Source organism: Ylistrum balloti, unplaced genomic scaffold (assembly GCF_031769215.1).
Source record: "Ylistrum balloti isolate Yb309-2 unplaced genomic scaffold, AGI_CSIRO_Ybal_v1 Utg371716, whole genome shotgun sequence".
Lineage (NCBI taxonomy): Eukaryota > Metazoa > Mollusca > Bivalvia > Pectinida > Pectinidae > Ylistrum > Ylistrum balloti.
This window is the reverse complement of record NW_026782864.1, coordinates 25,773-51,425: the sequence shown is the minus strand read 5'-3', so window position 1 is coordinate 51,425 and position 25,653 is coordinate 25,773. Positions and strand designations below refer to the sequence as shown.

The following is a 25,653-nucleotide window of genomic DNA, read 5'->3' as shown; positions in this document are numbered from 1 at the left end:
TCGCTCTTTGTCCTTAAATTATAGTACACCTCAGTCTAAATCAATTGATTTATTATAATTCAAAGTGTATATATTAAACAGCACCGCGATCAGTTGGATAATGTACAAATATTATAGTAATAATGCGAGGTACACACAGGAACTCCCAATTCTATGACGTGTGTTTTGTTAAACGATTACCATTTCCTTCAATGTGGACCCATTATAATGAGTTTATATGGGCTTTCATAAAACATTTATAGACATATCGCTCGCTTTTATTTCGCTGTGCGGCTTTTGTAGTTATTTAGTTTTCCTTTGTGGTCGATAGTATTTGGGCTGTCCGAGAATTAATGTGTATTAGCTACTACCTGACTATTAAAAGCATTATTGCCCTCTATAACAGAGTATTGGATCAATTTTCCCCAAATGGGCCTCATACTTTATAAATTTACACTGTAATATTGTCGCTCGTTGGTAACATAGTACAGTTATAGCTTGTCATCGTCTCTCCTCACATCGGAACCTCCACCGACAGATGGCGCCCGTGTGATCCAGACTGGTGATTCTTATACGTCTGATACCACAGGAGTAAAAACCTGTACTTATCGACATCTTTGTTTTACGGATAACTGTTGTTTCCCGTCTATTGTCTTGTGTGTAAGGTTTTCAGTGCTGTATACAATGTCGATAGAAGCGACAAGGATTTCACACGAAAAGCTTAACAGGTGAGAAATGTTTCAAATAGTTTTGTTGTCCGAGATGATGCAATTAAACTCTTGAAATTAATAAAAAGGATTTATTAAGGATAACGGGTTTTTATCCTAAGGTATTACTGTCAGATCACGAGTCGCCACGTTAAACAATCTTATTTGATATATAACTCCTGACAACTATTCGGTGAACAGTGTATATGTTGCGAGTATTTTTTAAAAAAGTTTTTGACGTAATCCGCTCACGGAGTATAGATTAAATGTCTACGACCCGGATATTTCATGGGATTTCACGGGGTTTATACACCACATTTATAGTGATTTGTGATCTATATGTTGACATTGATGTCCGCGCTGTTTTCGGCATTTTTTTTACATGACCGAAATATCGATATCGACTGTTAACTGTCTAAACCGGAAGTGACTATTACCTGAATAAACACGAAGTGACTGATACCCGAATAAACCGGAAGTGACTGATACCTGAATAAACCGGAAGTGACTAATACCTGAATAAACACGAAGTGACTGATACCTGAATAAACACGAAGTGACTGATACCTGAATAAACACGAAGTGACTGATACCTGAATAAACCGGAAGTGACTGATACCTGAATAAACACGAAGTGAATGATACCTGAATAAACCGGAAGTGACTAATACCTGAATAAACACGAAGTGACTGGTAAATGAATAAACATGAAGTGACTGATACCTGAACAGACCGGAAGTGACTGATACCTGAATAAACCGGAAATGACTGATACCTGAATAGACTGAACAAAGCTGAACTGAATGATATAAACCGGGTTTGAAAACAAAAGGCAAAACAAAATATCATCTTGTTAAATGATTATAGTAGAGCACTTTCTAAACCGGATCTAAGTATAACCTGTCTTTGCCGAATAAAGTTGAACCTGTTTAATCCGGATTCATTAAAATCCATCTTTAACGAATGTTGCTCAAACCTATTTACATTTGATATGATTGAAGCATTTGTCAGGAGCTTCGCAGAATAGTTTGTATTTTAACATGAGTACATTTAGTTGCGTTTGTAGCATACTTCTACCAGAAATGTAATATTTTTACTCCATAACTCAGACTGGCATTGCGATACAGTGATTGGCTGTTGTAACACATACACTCATGATTATAGATTTTGTAATGGTATTTTGTAGTTTACATTTTGACAATCATTCACAGGTGGAAATGTAGATATGCTGGTGTGACCTCTATTAGCCCCGTCACTAGTATTAGTTTGTACATATAATGAATTATACACCGTGAGAATGAGAAGGGAGACAACAAAAACTGAAGTATTTTATAGCTCTGTCCAATCAACCGTGAACGGGTTAACATGTAAACACGTGGCCGGCCTTATCAGATGTCAGTGTGGCCATGCCAGAACAATGGCGAGTGACATCAGAGTACAGACATCTAATTGATTTGGATAACGTACGTGTCACGTCGTTAATCATTCAAGGTAAAATCGAAGGAATGAATTGGCAAATTACAAGTTTGATTCAAACAGGGTAAAATTTCTATTAACACTCTCTGTGTGAGAGAAGATCACACGTTATAGATAAGAGCCGATTTTCCATAACATCTGTCAGTTTAAATAGAAGCGACATTAAAAATTTGAACTCGAAAAATTTGGTCTTTAATTTCAACTAGGGGGAAATAATAGTAACGATATAACGGAATGGTTTCTGGTCTTTTGTCCACATGGGATAACTGTTCATTGTCTCGTGCGTGGTTTTAAATAGCACACAGGTACACACGTTAAAGAGTAGCACTCCAAGTGACAGACTTATTTCATATATATTATATAGCCAGACAAGGATCACTTATCGATCAGTGTTAATCAGTTGATTTACCGCCAGAAGTGTCACCGAACACCACGACAAATGACCGACATTGTCACACCAAACACCCACAGAGTCGGCAACCCGACACCGCCTCCAAACAATCGCCGTCAACTAATAACATACACAGATCTAATTAGCTCACACTTCGGTGGCGAATTCGGAAAAAGAACTAAAGACCATTCTGAACTAGACGGAAAAAATTGTCTTCGATCCGATTATGACGTCATATATGTTATGACGTCATAGATGTTGCTTGTGTGAAGATTCACACCACGATTAACTGTTTCTACGGGCTGTTGTTACGCAATGGCATACGAAGACTTCAGCAACAACAGCCATTTTGGTGTGTAAGTACAACTACATTACAGGTCACAGTCGCCTGCTTCTGTCCTGTGATCGCACGTGCGTTGATGCACAAGAATTTCGGGACTTGTGGGTTGTCCCGTGAAGAGGTTCTGATAGGAAGTTGTAGGGAGGAGAATGAGAGACGGATTATTTGTGTAGCTTGTCGTCGAGAATATTTTGTCACACGATCTCTGTATGTATGCTGTTCATTACGAGGTATCGGCGCCTGTATTGCTATGCTTACGCAACAGATGTTTTGTGATTGAAGAAGAGGGACCGTTCACGGAACCAAAGATGCAATAGAAGGAAATATTGATGGCTTAATTGAGTTAAATATCTTTGATATTTGGCTTATTTTGGCGGGAACGACACTGAACTTTAGTTTTATTTGGTTACCGTGTGTGTTCAGGGCAAGGGAACACCCAATAGTGAAATTGAGAGAAACGGGTCGGGTGACTACATTTCAATGTCACGCTAATTCTGTCACTGTTTTTTTGTCAACCCCGTGAACAACCGTGGTATTTTTGTAGTAACTGGTGATTACTTCACTGAACAACACATACGGAAGGCTTGTCACAAATCCTGAATAATTAGGGTAAAGTGATTTGCGGAAGGATACAACCACGGTATCATAGACTGGCTTGTTTCTCAGCTTCCCGAGAAACATAAGCTGGCACGGATAGGGTGCGGACCGGTCACTAACGTTACCAGTTGTCAGAAAAGATATGTAATGAAACAGACAACTCGGTCTCTGTTTTTATTCGTCAAAGCTTAAGTTGAAACGATCAATATATGTTTGTTTTCTCTTTTTCCAGGATGACCTTTTGGTCGAGGCATGACCCAATTAAACAACAGAAAGGTCATACTGACCATTGGTCAAAAGCCAGACAGAAGGTAAGTAACTACCGCCGTCTTTTAAAAATTTAAAACCAAATATAAATGTTTCAAAACGTTCAATAATGCAACAGTTTTGGGTGGAAACATGTCAAGCAGTACACAGGGCAGTCTACATACCAACACAATACACACGCGCCGGTTGTTGTCCTTGTATGTTGTCAGCGCTTTTCTATTGTCTACATACAATGCTATCAAATTATAATTCCATATTAACTGGTTATCGATTATGTTCTTATCATCTCGGATGACTGTCACCGTGACTGAATTTCAACAGGCGATGATTTTTAAGGTTATTTCATTGCCGCGATCGACACTTTAACATTATCGATCGGTTTCATGCACAGTCTATTGTCTGTATGTTGAAGTTCATTGTCTGTGTATATTTTACTGTCACGGTAGATATCAGGTTGGTTGGTCGAAATTTGATGTCACGGTAGATATAAGGTTTGTTGGTAGGAATTTGATGTCACGGTAGATATAAGGTTGGTTGGTAGAAATTTGATGTCACGGTAGATATAAGGTTGGTTGGTAGAAATTTGATGTCGCGGTAGATATAAGGTTGGTTGGTCGAAATTTGATGTCACGGTAGATATAAGGTTGGTTGGTAGGAATTTGATGTCACAGTAGATAAATGGTTGGTTTGTAGGAATTTGATGTCACGGTAGATATAAGGTTGGTTGGTAGAAATTTGATGTCACAGTAGATATCAGGTTGGTTGGTCGAAATTTGATGTCACGGTAGATATAAGGTTGGTTGGTAGAAATTTAATGTCACGGTAGATGTAAGGTTGGTTGGTAGAAATTTGATGTCACGGTAGATGTAAGGTTGGTTGGTTGAAATTTGATGTCACGGTAGATATATGGTTTTTTGGTTGAAATTTGATGTCACGGTAGATATAAGGTTGGTTGGTAGGAATTTGATTTCATGGTAGATATAAGGTTGGTTGGTAGGAATTTGATGTCACAGTAGATATATGGTTGGTTGGTAGGAATTTGATGTCACAGTAGTTATATGGTTGGTTGGTAGGAATTTGATGTCACAGTAGTTATATGGTTGGTTGGTAGGAATTTGATGTCACGGTAGATATCAGGTTGGTTGGTAGAAATTTAGTGTCACGGTAGATATATGGTTGGTTGGTAGGAATTTGATGTCACAGTAGTTATATGGTTGGTTGGTAGGAATTTGATGTCACGGTAGATATCAGGTTGGTTGGTAGAAATTTAGTGTCACGGTAGATATATGGCTGGTTGGTAGGAATTTGATGTCACGGTAAATATATGTTTTTTTGGTTGAAATTTGATGAAACGGTAGATCTATGGTTGATTGGTAGAAATTTGATGTCACGGTAGATGTATGTGGTTGGTTTTGATGTTGGTAGATCTATGGTTGATTGGTAGAAATTTGATGTCACGGTAGATGTAAGGTTGGTTGGTTGAAATTTGATGTCACAGTAGATATAAAGTTGGTTGGTAGGAATTTGATGTCACGGTAGATATAAGGTTGGTTGGTAGGAATTTGATGTCACAGTAGATATATGGTTGGTTGGTAGGAATTTGATGTCACAGTAGATATATGGTTGGTAGGTAGGAATTTGATGTCACAGTAGTTATATGGTTGATTGGTAGAAATTTGATGTCACGGTAGATATATGGTTGGTTGGTAGGAATTTGATGTCACGGTAGATATCAGGTTGGTTGGTAGGAATTTGATGTCACGGTAGATATAAGGTTGACGGTACAGTGTCAGGAGGCAATATTTGTGATACTTCTCGGTGTTTTTATCACTTGCCAACATCAGAATAATGATTATATTTTATAATAAATCTTGGTACGCCGATCATAGGAACGTTTCAAGTACAATAGAACAATTTGGAGCTGAAGAGTCAATAACGCACCAAGGTCGCCCCTTATCCCTATCAGTGGAATTTTGGAATACTTTATTGATCTGAGAATGAAGATTTCCAAGTAATCTCGAGGGGTGGGTATGATGGGGATGATAGTGATGACACGAGCTTTCTTCAATACATAAGTATTATCCAATAATTGATACGACACTCTGGTGTGAACGGCGATATTTTACAGTATAATGAACACGGCGGTTAAATAGACCAACCGAAACTACTTGGATTGTCGTAAAATACTTCATTATTTGATACTCTCAGACTTTTTAAAATGAAGACATTGATGGACATTCCATCAAATACATTATCTCCGTGGAATAGCATGGTATGGCTGTGTACAGTGTGGTGTGGTATGTTTCAGTCGAGTGCCTATTCTGTGTCGTACGGAGCCAAGGGGCTACAGATCCGCTCGGACACAAATTTAGGTGAGTACTGGATGTATATATATATATATATATATACCATTGTTATTTGGAACACTTAAAGTTTTATTGAATTCTAGTGAATATTAGACTAAACAATTATATCCACGTCCTTGGATAACCAATCGATGTGTCAGTTTGTAAAGCTTTTAACTTCTACAGGTCCCACTCGACCATTCATTGTTCGTTATTCTAACAAAGCTCACAGAATAATTGCTCATAATGACGATTACACAAAGTTACAGACAAAGCCACGTGATTTACACAGCTTAAACGGACACAAAGCTTACTTTAAATTTGTACATGTATGATAAAACGGTTGGCATGATTTTACAAAGACCAAATCACCATATAGAGCCTCGACACAAGCTGACGTCAGACACACCTGTAGCTAACGAACACCTGGTGTAGTAGGTTTGTCGTTTCCTTCCCAACTTGGCACCAGATCGCCGACGTATGTGATAATATTGGTTATCAATAATCTAAAGCGTCACCCTATAACGAACACTGTGTAGTGTATGTTATGTAAATAATGTCACCGCAATTCTCTGTTGATCTATCCATACAAATTGTTAGGTTTCTATATTGCAGATACATGTGTCCTATTGTAATCAGGTAATCTGTTCGTTCTCTTGTTCTGTTGGCAAATTGGACTCATACGTTTTCCAGGGCTCCTTGGAAGGAAATGTCTTCGTGGAAGTCATTTCTGGGTTGTCCTGAAGTCAAAGGTCAAGGTCACTGTTACTGTTAACAGGAAATCAGTTTCTGCAAATATCATCAGATCTGTTTAGATATTTCTATATGGTTTCTTTACAGGAATGTCAGTTGCTTTTCATGATCAAATGTTAAAGGTCAAGGTCACCATTACTAAAAATAGAAATGTGAATATTCAGCAAAAAATATAACATATCTGAATCTTGATGGTAAATATTTACTTCCAACGTTATGAGGCATAATTGATTGAAATCTAATACGAAGTCACCAGACCCATTGATAAGGTCATCGGGTCGAAGATCAAGGATAATGTTTTACTGGAAAATATTTTCTTTTGATATTAGGAAGCAAAAATAACCTGAATCAAATGAGAAAATGCTATACTAAAGGTGTCAAAGTCACAAGGTCAATGTCAAATTATGAATATTTTAGCGATGAATATATTTTTATGGTATCATGATGCAAAGTTGGTCAGAATCAAACGAAAACTCGAAACTGACTGTTAAGGTCATCGGAACAAATTCACGGATACTTTTTATACCTGTTAATCGCTAAACACTTTGTTATGATATTTGGAAACGTCATAGTTAAACCAGTTATCAACTAACCAAAGCTAAAGGTCATAGGGTCAAAGGTTATGGCCAAAATGTGCATTTATTGCCTGGCAGATATATTGATTATGAAGAAAATTTGTCTGTAAGTCATCATGAAACTGTTATTGTTATAAATTACCGTATAGGGTCAGACACATAATGGGGCCCTTTCTGATGTGTTAGTGTTCTACCTACATGATCTACTGAAGGTTCGATTATAGCTAGGACGTCAAACTGGTCAGTACTGGAAAACAACGAAAAGTACGGGAAATTCAGAGAAAAATAAATAAAAAAATAAAACTTTTAGACATTAAACTTTTAGTCAGTAAAAAAATTAGATTTCGGTATGTCGCTAGCTACAGATCACGTGATCAAGTTACCATTTACATATTTTTGTAAATGATGAAAATCGATCAACCTATAAAGTCGCGAATTTCAATTTAGGAGAAGTGAACTCCGTCACAAAGTGGTCCAAAATCACACTAAAAAACAGCCAATGAAACTGCAGATAGTCATTGTCATATATAAATACATTGCGGGAACATGAAGGAGGCCATCAGCCGACTTGTTCGTCATGTTTTGTCTACTACATATAGTTTGTAGGACAATTTAGAATGGTCAAGCACGCAGCGATTGTAGGGTAACGATCCGTGACCTACCCGAACTTGACATTGTGTTCTTGGTAGCGTCCTTAACTATGTTTATACTTTGTATATTTACTATAAACAAGTTGATAAGAATGGAGATATCTACTCTATAGAATGTCTTGTTACTGTAAGGATACGTGTTTTAGCGGTGTTCTTAGTTTAGAACTAATTTCATTGAAAGTATCATGATAAATATTTGAAAAGCATCTGTACTTTGATTGAACCGTGTATGTTTACAGTGTACGTAAATATGTTTATTTTTGTAATTATTTGTTGTGGCCTGTAGCTGTATGTGTGTCTACTTCCTAACTAACTGTAATATAACTGGACAAGACAGCATGGCGAATAAACCGGAAACTGTATTTCGAATTGTGTGTGTCGCTTACATACATGATAATACATGATGCTTATAACATTGCAAATTACATTACATCTCCCTTTGCTTAATCAAAGAAGATTTAAAGGATATTGTTGCTGAAACTTGAAATAAAAACTTTGAAGTTTCTTTTTTTTTCTCAGTCCTTCTTTAGTACAGTCTTGTTATTAGAATTAATACGAACAGAAAGAAACAACACTTTCAAAATTATCATTAGCACTGTCCTCGCGCTGTAACTGGATACAAAATAAATTTCACAATAGAAACTTTAACAGTTCATAGAATGGTTAATTCCACAGGGAATTGTTAACACATCACAAGTCCAATTTCACAGGCGGTTTGATCCTTCTTCCTGACCTCGTGACAGGTATATCGACTACACTCGGTTCGCTTTTAGGTATAACAGAATGTTTTTGCGGCGAAGCAACAGTCAGTTCGGAGGGTGGCAAGTTTGATTGTTTGCTTTGAGTGGAAGTGTCCAAGTTCATAAAGTCATGATCATTTTCCTCGGTAATGTTGTATCGTAGCGACTCATTTGCATGATCGGTAGACCGTCTCAAGTGTTTACGATTTCTACGGTACAGTTGATCATTAGATTTCACTATGTATGATCTCGGACGCACAGAATGTTCTATAACAGTTGCAGGCTTCCATAGTTTTGTTCCAGGTAACGGAGCCATTCGCACTGGTTCTTGTTTTACCAAGGGAGACAACTCTTTGACTTTGTTGTGCAAATTATAATAAAGTTTTTGCTTTTGTTTCGCTTCCGTGAAGTGACGTTTTATTTCGCGGCGATTGTTCATAGACGGTTCAAGGATCTCGCGTTTAGCAGGTAATTTATTTCTCGGTCTCCTGCCCATGAGTATCTGTGACGGTGATAGATTTATTCCATTAAGTGGTGTGGTTCTATAGTCCAGAAGCGCTAGATAACGATCATCAGCTTTACGCCAGATGCGCTTCACTGTCTGTATAGCACGTTCAGCCTCACCATTTGAACTCTGAAAATGGGGACTGGATGTTATGTGTTCGATTCCATAGTCAGCACAGAATGTTTTGAAGTCAGCTGATGTGAAGTTTGGGCCGTTGTCTGAACGAAGTAATTTCGGGATACCGTGGCACGCAAACACTCGTTTCATAGCACGAATTGTAGCAGAGGCAGTCGCGTCGGGTAATTCCTCGACGTCGACGTACTTTGAATAATAATCCACTAGAATGATATAGTTCTTTCCTTCAAAGTGGAATAAATCACTCCCAACTTCACTGTATGGTAGATCAGGTGTAACGGACGGTCTCAGAGGTTCTGCGGGTTGTTTATTTTGAATCTCAGCACACTTTCCACAGTTCTGAATCATCACCTCGATTTCAGCACTCATACCCGGCCAGTACATGACTTCTCTTGCACGCTGTTTGCACTTAACGATCCCAAGATGCGATTCGTGAATTAGATCGAGCATGTACGAACGCAAACTAGGTGGAATAACAATCCTCATTCCTTTGAAGATAATTCCATCAGATATTGACAGTTGATCACGCGAATCCCAATACGGTTTGACAGCAGTAGGAGTCTCTGTTCGCGAGTCGGGCCATCCGTCAACAATAATCTCATGTAGGGGTTGTAGTTCCGCCTTTGTGCACTGTACAATTTCCACGTATTTGTCCTTGCTAACTGACACAAAGTCCAAAGAACTAACACCTTTCAGGTTGATTTCTGTCTTGTTATCAGGCAAATATGCTCGGGAGAGAGCGTCAGCGACTATTAGGTCCTTCCCGGGCATGTACTTCACGTCCAAATCGTACCATTGGAGTCTCATTAACATGCGTTGTAACCTCATCGGGGCAGATAATAGAGGTTTTCGGAATATCTGTTCCAACGGTTTGTGGTCATTGTACACGGTTACCGTTTTCCCAAATATGTAACAGTGGAATTTTGTGGCAGCATGGACTATCGATAGAAGTTCTTTCTCTATTTGAGCATAACGTTGCTCAGTGTCCGTAAGTGAACGGGACGAGAATGCGATGGCTTGACCATTCTGTATCAAGATTGCACCTAGTCCGTCTTTCGACGCATCACACTGTATTTGAACTGGTTTGTTCACGTCATAAAATGTGAGAACTGGTGACGATGTGCACAAATGTTTAAGAGCTTTGAAGCTGCGTTCTTGCTCCGGACCCCACGTGAATTCAATGTTCGATTTCAACAGTATGCGCAACGGTGCGTCGACTTGACTTAGATTTGGTAAGAACTTAGCTAAATACTGCACTAGACCTAGGAATCTCCTGACTCCTTCCTTGTCACAGGGAGCCGGCATATCCGTAATCGCTCTCACCTTCTCGGGGTCGGCTTCGACACCTTTGTCAGTCAGTATGTGACCAACGTATGACACACGCGTTTTGCGCACACGACACTTGTCAAAGTTTAGCTTGAGATTGTAGCTTGAAGCGCGTTCAACTACTTCACGTAATATGCGGTCATGATGTTGAATGTCAGTTCCGGCGACTAGAATATCATCCATGACTGCGATGGCACCCTCGATGCCTTCCAACATTTCGTCCATGATACGTTGGAATATTTCTGGACTACACTTTAATCCAAACGGTAAGCGTAACCACCTGAACCTTCCTATAGGTGTATTAAATGTTGTCAGGTATGAAGATTTTTCCTCAAGTTTGATCTGTAAGAATCCGGATTTTGCATCCAGCACGGAGAACACTGTGGCATTAGGAATATTAGCTAAAGCGTCATCCATCGTTTTCATGGGATGATGCTCTCGTTTGATAGCCTTATTAAGGTCGCTCGGGTCAATGCAGATGCGAACTTTGTTTTTACGCAACGAAACTACCATCGAGCTTACCCACTCTGTTGGGTGGTCAACACGCTTAATAAACCCATCTTCCTCCATTTCCTTGAGTTTTGCGATAATTTGCGGTTTCAAGGATGCTGGTTGCCTTCTAACAGGGTGTACGACACCTTTGACGTCAGGGTCGACCTTAATGGTATACTCCCCAGGCAGCGTACCGGTAGTTTTAATGATTTCAGGAAACTCATCAAACTGTTTCTCCCCACTGACGTTTGCGATTCTTTCAATCAGACCAAGTTGCTCGGCGACTTTACCGCTAATTACGTTCTCTTGTTCTAGATCAACGATTTCAAAATCTGTTTCAACGTCTTTACCTTTACAAGTCACTGGTAAAGTAACAGTTTTGAGTGGTCGTATTTTGTGATTCGTGTACGACTTAAGTACTTTCGTCGAGTTTCTGACGTTTCCGTGCACTCCGATCCGGTCATATTCCGATTTCACCAGAATACAACATCTAGCTCCCGTGTCGATCCTGCATTTTAGCGTTTTACAGCCAATGCTAATGTCAACTAGCCACTTGTCATCTACACCGCTATCAGTACACTGATGGCTATAAATCTGGAAAAGTTCATCAGTATCTGTATCATAGCTGTCGGACGTCACATTATTTTCAGCACTATTCTGCAGTGTATTAACATGAGAGAGTTCAGATTTAAGTCTCTTGCGACATGCGACTTTCCAGTGATCACGTCCACGACAGTAATTACAGGTGCTTCCTATCGCTGGACATACACCATTTTTGTGTCCGGTTGTGACGTCACGCGCACATCTTGTACACTTGTCACCACTGATAAACTTTTTGGATTTCCCCGCAAACTCGGATTTTGACGCTACTTTCACTTTAGGTTTACTGTGTACAGGCTTGTGTTTTTGTTTGTTTTTAAACCCAACACTGTTCACTGGTTCCTCACCACGAATCATTTTGAGCTGTTTCTGAGACATTTCAAACTGTCTGCCAATTTCTAGAGCTTTATCGAGAGTTATAGTTTGCCCTTGATCGAACATTTTCTCCTGTACTTTACGATTTGAAACACCATCTATTATCGTGTCGATGAGAATGTCATCCGGGTCTCTATAATCACAATCCATCAATATCAAGCGAACGTCTTTAACAAAATTGTCAAACGACTCACCTTCCGCTTGTTTCCTCTGTTTCAGTCTGAATCGCGCAACACGCTTGTTTTTCCGTGGCCTGACATATGCTTCTAACTTGTTCAAAGTTACCTCGGGTTTATCTTGTTCACCTTCCGCCCAGTCAAAAGTTTTGTAAACTTCGCGACCTTGTCTTCCTATCCACATTCCAATCCATCCGGTTTTGTCCTTGTCATCCGCTTTCGACAACGGACCTTTGAACACAAAGTCCACATGTTGCTTGAAACGCTGGTATTCCTGATATAAATCCTTCGCGTCCCAATCAAAACATGGTTGATCGAATTGAACATGTGACATCGTGAGTTCCGACTTTGATTTCCGTGTCTCACAAAACAGAATGTGCGTTAATGTCAAATAACCACATTAAATATGTAACTGGCGTCCCAATTAGACATTGGATGCTATCGACGGAAATATTTTTACGTACGGCAGGCGATGAGCCCGATGTTCTGACACCATGTAATATAACTGGACAAGACAGCATGGCGAATAAACCGGAAACTGTATTTCGAATTGTGTGTGTCGCTTACATACATGATAATACATGATGCTTATAACATTGCAAATTACATTACACTAACTACCGAGTCTCAATAACTACAAACTATAACCAGACATATTTTGTATATTTCATCCATAGATTTGTACATTTTTTAATCAATGTTTTCTTAATATGCTTTTTGTTGAAATATTTCATTTATGTATCTTCCTTTAATGAGATATGTAGCCGGAAAATGTTTTACAGTGTACGTGTACACTGTATACAGTAAGGAGTGTGAGAGGTATCATACATTGTACGTGTACACTGTATACCGTGGAGAGTGTGAGAGGTATCATACATTGTACGTGTACACTATATACCGTGGAGAGTGTGAGAGGTTTCATACATTGTACGTGTACACTGTATACCGTGGAGAGTGTGAGAGGTATCATACATTGTACGTGTACACTATATATCGTGGAGAGTGTGAGAGGTATCATACATTTTACGTGTACACTATATACCGTGGAGAGTGTGAGAGGTATCATACATTGTACGTGTACACTGTATACCGTGGAGAGTGTGAGAGGTATCATACATTGTACGTGTACACTGTATACCGTGGAGAGTGTGAGAGGTATCATACATTGTACGTGTACACTGTATACCGTGGAGAGTGTGAGAGGTATCATACATTGTACGTGTACACTATATACCGTGGAGAGTGTGAGAGGTGTCATACATTGTACGTGTACACTATATATCGTGGAGAGTGTGAGAAGTATCATACATTGTACGTGTACACTATATACCGTGGAGAGTGTGAGAGGTATCATACATTGTACGTGTACACTGTATACCGTGGAGAGTGTGAGAGGTATCATACATTGTACGTGTACACTATATACCGTGGAGAGTGTGAGAGGTATCATACATTGTACGTGTACACTGTATACCCTGGAGAGTGTGAGAGGTATCATACATTGTACGTGTACACTGTATACCGTGGAGAGAGTGAGAGGTATCATACATTGTACGTGTACACTGTATACCGTGGAGAGTGTGAGAGATATCATACATTGTACGTGTACACCATATACCATGGAGAGTGTGAGAGGTATCATACATTGTACGTGTACACTGTATACCGTGGAGAGTGTGAGAGGTATCATACATTGTACGTGTACACTGTATACCGTGGAGAGTGTGAGAGGTATCATACATTGTACGTGTACACTGTATACCGTAAGGAGTGTGAGAGGTATCATACATTTTACGTGTATCATTTTTGGCATTATCTTTGTAGACTAACTTTTCCACTTAAATATGCAGAAATGCATTTGAAGTAGACTTTGTACTATGTGTTTGCGATGTGTGGTATATTTTTATTTACGTTCTCTCTGTTTAGTGTCTTGTCTTCAGTGTCAGTTTGTGTCCATACTTATTGTAGTAATTGTTTTTATTATAGTTGTTTATTAATTAGTAACTGATTGACATTAAACCTAACCCTCGTGCTCATGAGCTGAAGCTATTAATCCATGTGCTTTCTGCTTCTGTTGAAATTTCGAACCGCTTGAACCGCTCTTGGCTTTGATTTAACCTGCTGTCAGGTTTTCTAGTGACAACTGAAATCTAACACCTTTTGATAGATGTGATAAAAAAGAGAAAAACAAGAACAACAAAGAAAAGCCAAAGCCAACTGCACGTTGTTTTTCAGACTTAGCAACTATAAGGAAAGCTCAGAGTACCAGGGTTAAGTTTGTAAACGACAATGTTACACGATTACCGATGAGGTCTATAGATGATATGATTTTAAATGGCCTAGACGCAGAACTACCAACACCAACTATCAACCAGAGACCCCGGATGAATTTTAGCCGGAAGTCATCAAGAACATCTTTTAACGAGAGAGCCCGGGACGGCTTCCGGTACTGGCTGATAGACCGCCCAAAGCCCACCAAATGTATGTTGTGATCAAGTGCGGGGTAAAATGTTTAAGGGTGAATAAAGTTGGCAAATTATGCGAGTCCAAACGAACTAGCATCTCTGAGTCAAATGTTAGCAGAACTCTATAATCATTTTCTTTGTCAGACGAATTATTGGGAAAATGAGAAAAAGAAAATTAAAAAATCGATGTTCTGTATAAACTTCATTCAGAGATAAATTTTTCATACGATTGGGTTAATTAAAGAGAGAAATTTGTCAGTGTATGGTTTTGATCGCCATATCCTATGTACTGGGTGATATATATATATATAACCACAGGGTTTGAAACTTGCCAGAGATAGTGGCTGACAGGTGCGGCTTTATACAGTATAATACCTGCATGCCCTACACTTTACTCATTAGTCTGGACTATCGTTTTAACTTATTTATTTATCATATTACGAGTATGGTGTCGAAGTTCATGGATATTAAGCCATTATAAGAATGACGGTATAATGTAGGAACATTCTGACTGACGTCACTTCCTGGCCAGTAATGCTATCGTGCACACATTCATTCTCTTTTTTTTTTCCTCACAGTTGGCAAATATGGTATCGGATCGTACAAGACAGTGCTTGGGATCGGCAACGCTCCAAGAACGTAAACAGCGATCTTCTACTGACTCTCGCTGAGAAAAATGTTATATAATTGTCATTATTTAAAAACAATCAACGTTCCCTGATTTCCTCCGGAGTCAACCTTTCTTTGTTTGTCCCCTAATTGTCCGTCCCCCAGGGCCAGCCCCTCATGCAGCGTTTACTCCAGCTTTGTTTAGAAGTGTTTTAAAATTTATTGTTTTACTTATACTTGTATATCCAACAAGCCCTAACTTTAGCTCGTGTTTACCTGAGGACAATTCCTACCGATACAGTATTAAATGTACATAGACACATCGATTTCGCTTTTGTCTTGTGAAATCTGTTTTATTTTTATATGTCCTTTTCTTACACTGTTTGGAATGAAAAAGCACATGTCGAACATTTTATGTATCATCAATTCACAATGGGACTCCTGGGGAAATCTGTTCATCCATACTTCTGTAAACTAAGGGAGGTAACTCTCATATAGCCTCGTTGTTTTACATTCTATATAGTTTATTTGTATATTTTAATTTCTGTTTAAAGATACACATTCAAAAGTATTAAACATTGAATTATTTTAATAAGCGTCCTTTTGTTTGTTCCAAAGTGCTTAACTATTATCAGCTTGATATTGTCTTCAGTACAGAAAGGAAGTTGTTTATTAATCGGAATTTTGGGTATACATATAACATTCAATTTCAGATCGCGTATTCCGATTTCTTTGGCGTCGATCTGACGTCCGTTATAGATAGACTGTCAGGTGAGAACAGCATGTGTTTCGTTGCAGTGGAATCTAAACTCAGTTGATAAACTACTTACATTAGTAAAATGTGACGTGGTCACGTGGTGACGTGTATTGTTCCGCTTCGGGTATGATTCTTGCTACTTATGGATAACACTTAACATGTGGGCGATCCTTCTGGCGTGACCTGGTACTACAGTGTGGTGAATGTTTAACAGTTTTCTTGTTAAAATTTTGACAGACTACAAAGACACCAAGATAAGTAAATTAACTGATACACAAACGTACAAGGTAAGCACGCGCGTATAAGTTTAGTTGAGAGATAATGTAGATTGATATTACTATGTCTATTCCAACCACGTGACAAATCTAACTTCACTTCTCACTTATTTTTGTTGTATTTATACTATATTCAGTGTACACACAAATCATGATTCTGTCTGTATGGCAAGTTCTTCGCACATTTTCGATTCCTTTTAAGTTTGTTTCGTGCATTTTTTCTTCGTCTATTGTAAGACTAGATTTAAAAAAAAATTCCCAGGGATTATATATATATAAGCAGCACTTTCTCATATAAATCCTTTGTTTATTCCAATCCTACATGACTTCTAGTCTATTCCCAACACACACTCTCATTATTTCTTTATCTATTTCCACTTATGGACTTTGTCTATTACTATCGTATAGACACACGTATCTATACATTTTTATTTTGGCATGTACATTATTTTTCAATTAAAATATATCCACATCATATTTGTTCCATTACTTACAATCTTTGTCTTTTTCAATACTTTCTTCGCACGTAAATTCTTTGTCAATAGCCCTTGTCCTACATATCATACCTACGTTTAGTATTTATTTACACTACATGTAAAATATACTAAGAATATCCTAACCTCAATGTTTGCACGTTTAGATTCTATGTCTCTTTAATTCTTTGTACAATGGATAATGTACTAGTTTGTATTAACAGAATCTCCCGTAGTAATGGTCCAGTGTTTGATTGGTTTGTGTAGTTGTAGATCTATGGTGTCCCGTAGTAATGGTCCAGTGTTTGATTGATTTGTGTAGTTGTAGATCTATGGTGTCCCGTAGTAATGGTCCAGTGTTTGATTGGTTTGTGTAGTTGTAGATCTATGGTGTCCCGTAGTAATGGTCCAGTGTTTGATTGATTTGTGTAGTTGTATATCTATAACTCAGTGTCCCGTAGTAATGGTCCAGTGTTTGATTGGTTTGTGTAGTTGTAGATCTATAACTCAGTGTCGCGTAGTAATGGTCCAGTGTTTGATTGGTTTGTGTAGTTGTAGATCTATGGCGTCCCGTAGTAATGGTCCAGTGTTTGATTGGTTTGTGTAGTTGTATATCTATAACTCAGTGTCCCGTAGTAATGGTCCAGTGTTTGATTGGTTTGTGTAGTTGTAGATCTATGGTGTCCCGTAGTAATGGTCCAGTGTTTGATTGGTTTGTGTAGTTGTAGATCTATAACTCAGTGTCCCGTAGTAATGGTCCAGTGTTTGATTGGTTTGTGTAGTTGTAGATCTATGGTGTCCCGTAGTAATGGTCCAGTGTTTGATTGGTTTGTGTAGTTGTAGATCTATGGTGTCCCGTAGTAATGGTCCAGTGTTTGATTGGTTTGTGTAGTTGTAGATCTATGGTGTCCCGTAGTAATGGTCCAGTGTTTGATTGGTTTGTGTAGTTGTAGATCTATGGTGTCCCGTAGTAATGGTCCAGTGTTTGATTGATTTGTGTAGTTGTAGATCTATGGTGTCCCGTAGTAATGGTCCAGTGTTTGATTGGTTTGTGTAGTTGTAGATCTATAACTCAGTGTCGCGTAGTAATGGTCCAGTGTTTGATTGGTTTGTGTAGTTGTAGATCTATAACTCAGTGTCGCGTAGTAATGGTCCAGTGTTTGATTGGTTTGTGTAGTTGTAGATCTATAACTCAGTGTCCCGTAGTAATGGTCCAGTGTTTGATTGGTTTGTGTAGTTGTAGATCTATGGTGTCCCGTAGTAATGGTCCAGTGTTTGGTTGGTTTGTGTAGTTGTAGATCTATAACTCAGTGTCGCGTAGTAATGGTCCAGTGTTTGATTGGTTTGTGTAGTTGTATATCTATAACTCAGTGTCCCGTAGTAATGGTCCAGTGTTTGATTGGTTTGTGTAGTTGTAGATCTATGGTGTCCCGTAGTAATGGTCCAGTGTTTGATTGGTTTGTGTAGTTGTATATCTATAACCCAGTGTCCCGTAGTAATGGTCCAGTGTTTGATTGGTTTGTGTAGTTGTAAATCTATGGTGTCCTGTAGTAATGGTCCAGTGTTTGGTTGGTTTGTGTAGTTGTAGATCTATGGTGTCCCGTAGTAATGGTCCAGTGTTTGATTGGTTTGTGTAGTTGTAGATCTATGGTGTCCCGTAGTAATCACTGTTTGATTGATTTGGCAGGAGTTCCTAGAGAAACGATCTATCAAAATTGGGTGAAATTACTGAAATTGAGTATTTTCACTCAAACATTGTTTAGATTTTCACACCGTAAAATAATTTATTACATTTTACCAGAACAATATAGGAAGTTGAATTGATTGTTCTTAACGTCATAACTTTTCCACTGGTGATACATTTTTTTACCTGCAAAGTGGTGCTTTGAAATTCGCCAAAGTTCCTGTTCTGACGAGGATGAAGAGGTTCTCTTAAACTTGAATTTCCATCAACTATTTCCCGTGTACATTTCTGTTTTTCTGCAATTTGGTATATAAAACAGTTTTGTAAGCTTTTCTCATCAAATAACAGCATAAACGTGTAGAATACCATGTAAATCTGTCTATACAAAATGGCGTCGTCTGATAACTAAACGAATCGTCAAAATATCTTACGTCAAAGTTGATGTTTTCGCGAAGCTTTATTACTACTTGAAAGAAAATTATATACTCGCTTTTGAGAAAAAGGACATTAGCTGTTTATGCAAGTTCAACTTGTGAACACTAATGTCGAAAAGTTCATATTGTTCTGTAAGTTTATATATAAATACGACACCACTAATTGCACTGTCCCGTATTGCATTGATTATGTAATTGTATACAGATTCATTCACAAACATATTTATGTATATGAAATAAAGGTAAAGTCAGCAGTATATTTAGTACAACGCTACACAAATTTATGAAGCTAAATGAGCGTTGTTCCCGTCCTCCTATGTTGATTAAACACAATAAGATATTCCCAAGTTACTTCGACATCCCGCCGCCATCTTTGTTCTCCTTGCTCTTGCTTTTGAGCTGGTGTGACGTTTTCCTTCCTGGAATATTTTCTTCGTTTATGTCTCGTTGTTAAAGAGGGACAAAACCATTTTGGATGCTCTATTTTGTGAAAATCATACAACGGCCTTGACCTTTCGGTCACCGACGACGACATCATCACTACACCTTTATTTCGGATACCATTCATGTGTGAAAAGTACATGTAGCGGAAATATAAAACAGTTTACAATGTAATGTCAATTGTTTGGTTCCAGCATTTGTGTTTATTTCTAAGGACAAACAAGGACATTTCACTCGAGGTCACGTGGCATACCATGTGTTACATTGCACGAGGCCATGTTTGATAAGCATATTTTCCATTGACTTTTTCCATATGTTCAGTTAAAACTATTATCCTGATGGACCATGTAGCTGTTCAGCATTTAACCATCGTCTGCAGATATGGCAACATTAGAACATTTGGTACTTCGTCTGTTTTTGTACTTCTTTTAAAAGGTATAAATAGTCAAAGCGACTATCCCGTACGTAAAGCACCCCAATAACAGTCTGTCGTATTAGCCGACTCTTCATTCGAATGGGAGGATGTAATTTTTGTTTATCTTTGGTTCTACATAGCCAGCATTAGAAGTTTTAAGCAATAACATATAACATTTGATATACGTATTGCGTATTGAAGTAATATTCTTTTATGCGACAATCCGGAACGCATTACCATGAGACACAGAACTATCATGGATGAGTTACGAGACATGAATGTGTTAATCGACAAAACTATAGTACTATTTTTATCACAAGGTAATTTCCATACCTGAATTCCATAAAAAAGATCAAAAGGCAGCATTCCTTATTCCATAAATCGATAGAAATCTGGCAATGTTTTAAACCAGTGATTCAGACTCGAAGGTGATTTTGTCTTTATCTTAATATGTGTTAAGTGGTAACGTTTTGTGACTCGGATCTGTACTTGTGTTATTTCTTGTAATTGTATCGCACAGGGAAATTACGTCATGTCTCATTCCTAATTGAAAATATGAAAAAAGATAATTTATTACTAATTGAGGATATGAAAAATAATAATTTGTTACTAATTGAGGATATGAAAAATGAGAATTTATTACAAATTGAGGATATGAAAAATGAGAATTTATTACAAATTGAGGATATGAAAATGAGAATTCGTTACTAATTGAGGATATGAAAATGAGAATTTGTTACTAATTGAGGATATGAAAATGAGAATTCGTTACTAATTGAGGATATGAAAATGAGAATTTATTACAAATTGAGGATATGAAAAATGAGAATTTATTACAAATTGAGGATATGAAAAATGAGAATTTATTACAAATTGAGGATATGAAAAATGAGAATTTATTACTAATTGAGGATATGAAAATGAGAATTCGTTACTAATTGAAGATATAGAAATGTTGTTTTATTACTTATTGAGGATATGAAAAATGATGATTTATTACTAGTTGAGAATATGAAAAAAGTTTATCTGAAAATAGTATTAACAAGAATTATATTCTGGAAGGTTTCTGATGATAAAAGAACACAAATGTACGAGGTGTTACATGGTGGTTTTGTGTTTTTTTTACAGGAAAGGAAGCTTAACTGTCAAGACTGTTGAAGCGCCGATCACCAACTTGATTTGAAATTTAAAATTAAAAATTATATGTAAAAAGATTTTAAATGAAGTCGTTTTTTATTATTTGAATGTATTATTATAATAATTTAGACATACAAAGTAATCTGGATTGATGTCATTTCATTTCCTATTGTCAGATATTAGAGAATGGATTTAGCGCAAGGTACTGCAATTTGTCACGGTCATCTTCCTTAGATAAGATATCGAAATTTTACGGTGAAGGAGAATAAAGTTTAAGCACAATTGACATCAAACTTTTCAACAAAGATCGTCATCACAAACTTTTGTTTGAGTTTATACAAGTATGGACATATCTAGAATATCCATAATGAGATTACGTTACATTGGTGTATTGAGAATCACCGAATAAGATTCCAAGTTAGTTTCTATATTAAAGGTACAGTCGATCCTCGTTACATCGAACTCAGCGGAACCACGAGAAACCTTCGAGATAAAAGAGTAATCGATTTAAGTGTGTTCAAATGTTTTGTGTAAAGTTAGGAAGGGACCGACGAAATGCTCCGAATTAAACAGGGTCTTTGAATTATAAGAGTTCGAGATAATGAAGTTCAACTGCATGAAAATGTCTTGTATTGAGAACATAACCCTCACATGTCAGAAGAATAGAGAAAGACATTCCCGTAAGGGTTACCACAGCTACATGGTACACTATTTGTAAAGTTAGCTCTAAAGAGATCATATTTTAGAGAGCTATTTTAACTTTCGTTCTCAAACTCCATAACAGACTGTATGTTAGACGAGTTTTTATATTATCTTAAGACGGTAGATATTTCAGTGAGATATCTAGGGCATTCATCAGTTGATGATACAAAGGACATGTTTGTAAAGAAATAAATAATCTGAAGAATTCTATACTTATATTCGTTTCGAAGATCGTACAGGTTATTTTCACCAACAATTAAATGTGAGTGATAATATTATGTTTAACATTTTGATATCCCAGAATTACTTCCCTTTGTTTCACTCTTTGGTATAGAAATAAGCTTAACAGCTGATGGGCAGAGAATTCGGTTCAGAAGAGCTTTTGTTTCTACCGATCGGAAAGAAATTCAATATCTGTTTCATAATGCAAAGCATCTTTACATACAAATGTACATTATATCACGGCTAGCCACTATCTGGGCTTTCCCTGATTCACCAGAATGAGGTTTGACACAAAGATCCAATCACTTAGTTATTTAAGCTTTCTTAATTTTTTCTAGCATTAAAAAGATCTCCGCAATGTTAATGATAATTTGTAAAGTTAAGAATATTTGCATTAACTTCAAATTCCCAACTTTACATTTATATCCACAGAGTTGTAAACAATCTGTCTTTTCTGGATAACCATGTTTTACTCATGTATTTCACTGATCTAACTCTCTGTTGGGAGATGATGCGCTCTAAAGCGAAGTATTTTCTACAGAAAGACGAGAAGGTAGTCTAAAAAATGTCACCAATTCCCCCTTATGGAGCCTCAATGTCACTTACAGATGAAGAAGGTTTATCTAAAATAAAAATGACTTTTACGTCTAAAAATAAATAATTTTATAACCATGTTTATGATTCACCTGATAAACCATACGATTTTAACTTAATGAAGAAACTTTTAGGACAAACATTTTTCAAAACTTTGCATATAACACAAAAAACTCTGTATGTTGTATCACCTCGAGTGTAGTACATATTTGATGATAAATATAGATTAGTAGGTAAACTGGGGAGTGTTCCTGCATAAAACCAGACTGATGCTTATAAAACAACGTACCGTTTGTATATTCAATAAAATAGTCAGTTTACAGTTGTTTATAAAACATTCTTTCAAAGATTTTAATGTGTAGGTAGAAGTGATATTTGTCTGTAGTTAAAAATAGTAATATGACAGGATTTAATTTCCTTATTTCATGTTAAAACCCTCACCGTATCGACATATCACACAATATTTCAAAGGAAATACCGACAGGTGGAGCTGTTACTTTTCAACATATGGGAGCTGATTCCATCTCTACCACTGTCTGGATCTGAGTGTATGTGATAAAATTTTATACAACACTAATTCTGGATTTCATATTTTTCATCCAGATTGTTTTATATTTTGTTTTAAGGTGGAATCAAGGTAAATCAAAGTAAAGTTACATTTTGTGAACGAAATCCTCGATAGCACGATGGAACCAACAAACCTACTAAACGAGCAACGAACAAATACCAGCCAACAAACCAAACCAACTCAACGAGCAACGAACAAATACCAAACCAACTCAACGAGCAACGACGAATACCAAAACAAAACTCAACGAGCAACAAACAAATACCAAACCAACTCAACGAGCAACGAACAAATACCAAACCAACAAACCAACTCACCGAGCAACGAACAAATACCAAACCAACTCAACGAGCAACGAACAAATACCAGCCAACAAACCAACTCAACGAGTAACGAACAAATACCAGCCAACAAACCAACTCAACAAGCAACGAGGAATACCACATCAACTCAACGAGCAACGAACAAATACCAGCCAACAAACCTACTCAACGAGCAACGAACAAATACCAAACCTACTCAACGAGCAACGAACAAATACCAGCAAACACACCAACTCAACGAGTAACGAACAAATACCAGCCAACAAACCTACTCAACGAGTAACGAACAAATACCAGCCAACAAACCAACTCAACAAGCAACGAGGAATACCACATCAACTCAACGAGCAACGAACAAATACCAGCCAACAAACCTACTCAACGAGCAACGAACAAATACCAAACCTACTCAACGAGCAACGAACAAATACCAGCAAACACACCAACTCAACGAGTAACGAACAAATACCAGCAAACACACCAACTCAACGAGTAACGAACAAATACCAGCTAACAAACCTTCTCAATGAGCAACGAACAAATACCAGCCTACAAACCAACTCAACGAGCAACGAACAAATACCACACTAGCTCAAGGAGCAACGAACAAATACCAAACAAACAAACCTACTCAACGAGCAACGAACAAATATCAGCCAACAAACACCAACCAACAAGCAACGAACAAATACCAGCCAACAAACCAACTCTACGAGCAACGAACAAATACCAAACCTACTCAACGAGCAACGAACAAATACCAGCCAACAAACCAACTCAACGAGTAATGAACAAATACCAGCCAACAAACCAACTCAACAAGCAACGAGGAATACCACATCAACTCAACGAGCAACGAACAAATACCAGCCAACAAACCTACTCAACGAGCAACGAACAAATACCAAACCTACTCAACGAGCAACGAACAAATACCAGCAAACACACCAACTCAACGAGTAACGAACAAATACCAGCCAACAAACCTACTCAACGAGCAACGAACAAATACCAAACCAACAAACCACAACGAGCAATGAACAAATACCAAACCAACTCTACGAGCAACGAACAAATACCAGCCAACAAACCAACTCTACGAGCAACGAACAAATACCAGCCAACAAACCAACTCAACGAGCAACGAACAAATACCAAACCAACAAACCAACTCAACAAGCAACGAACAAATACCAGCCAACAAACCAACTCAACAAGCAACGAGGAATACCACATCAACTCAACGAGCAGCGAACAAATACCAGCCAACAAACCTACTCAACGAGCAACGAACAAATACCAGCCAACAAACCAACTCAACAAGCAACGAGGAATACCACATCAACTCAACGAGCAACGAACAAATACCAGCCAACAAACCTACTCAACGAGCAACGAACAAATACCAGCCAACAAACCAACTCAACAAGCAACGAGGAATACCACATCAACTCAACAAGCAACGAACAAATACCAGCCAACAAACCAACTCAACAAGCAACGAGGAATACCACATCAACTCAACGAGCAACGAACAAATACCAGCCAACAAACCTACTCAACGAGCAACGAACAAATACCAGCCAACAAACCAACTCAACAAGCAACGAGGAATACCACATCAACTCAACGAGCAACGAACAAATACCAGCCAACAAACCAACTCAACAAGCAACGAGGAATACCACATCAACTCAACGAGCAACGAACAAATACCAGACAACAAACCTACTCAACGAGCAACGAACAAATACCAGCCAACAAACCAACTCAACGAGCAACGAACAAATACCAAACCAACAAACCAACTCAACAAGCAACGAACAAATACCAAACCAACTCTACGAGCAACGAACAAATACCAGCCAACAAACCAACTCAACAAGCAACAAGGAATACCACATCAACTCAACGAGCAACGAACAAATACCAGCCAACAAACCTACTCAACGAGCAACGAACAAATACCAAACCAACACAACGAGCAACGAACAAATACCAAACCAACTCTACGAGCAACGAACAAATACCAGCCAACAAACCAACTCAACACGCAACGAGGAATACCACATCAACTCAACGAGCAATGAACAAATACCAGCCAACAAACCTACTCAACGAGCAA

General features: G+C 37.9%; 2 protein-coding genes across 2 annotated transcripts; both read left to right on the top strand.

Annotated features, from left to right (window-relative positions):
- The first annotated feature begins 638 nt into the window (after positions 1–638).
- LOC132563427 (uncharacterized) lies at positions 639–15,537 on the top strand. The gene is made up of 5 exons (XM_060228187.1): positions 639–707; positions 3,723–3,801; positions 6,066–6,129; positions 14,665–14,910; positions 15,473–15,537. Exons 1-5 carry the CDS (start codon positions 664–666, stop codon positions 15,535–15,537), a joined length of 498 nt encoding a protein of 165 aa, XP_060084170.1. The 5' UTR covers positions 639–663.
- A 7,786-nt stretch (positions 15,538–23,323) lies between these two features.
- On the top strand, positions 23,324–23,773 carry LOC132563421 (homeobox protein 13-like). Its single transcript, XM_060228180.1, has one exon. The coding sequence runs from the start codon at positions 23,324–23,326 to the stop codon at positions 23,771–23,773; it is 450 nt and encodes a 149-aa protein (XP_060084163.1).
- Positions 23,774–25,653: the final 1,880 nt, after the last annotated feature.

Excerpts from the sequence above, each read along its gene's own strand:
- LOC132563421 (XM_060228180.1), top strand. The coding sequence starts at position 23,324 with ATGGAACCAACAAACCTACTAAACGAGCAACGAACAAATACCAGCCAA.
- LOC132563427 (XM_060228187.1), top strand. The coding sequence starts at position 664 with ATGTCGATAGAAGCGACAAGGATTTCACACGAAAAGCTTAACAG. Across the intron at positions 3,802-6,065 it reads GGTCAAAAGCCAGACAGAAG|TCGAGTGCCTATTCTGTGTC; the intron begins GTAAGTAACTAC and ends GGTATGTTTCAG. Across the intron at positions 6,130-14,664 it reads CCGCTCGGACACAAATTTAG|ACTTAGCAACTATAAGGAAA; the intron begins GTGAGTACTGGA and ends GTTGTTTTTCAG.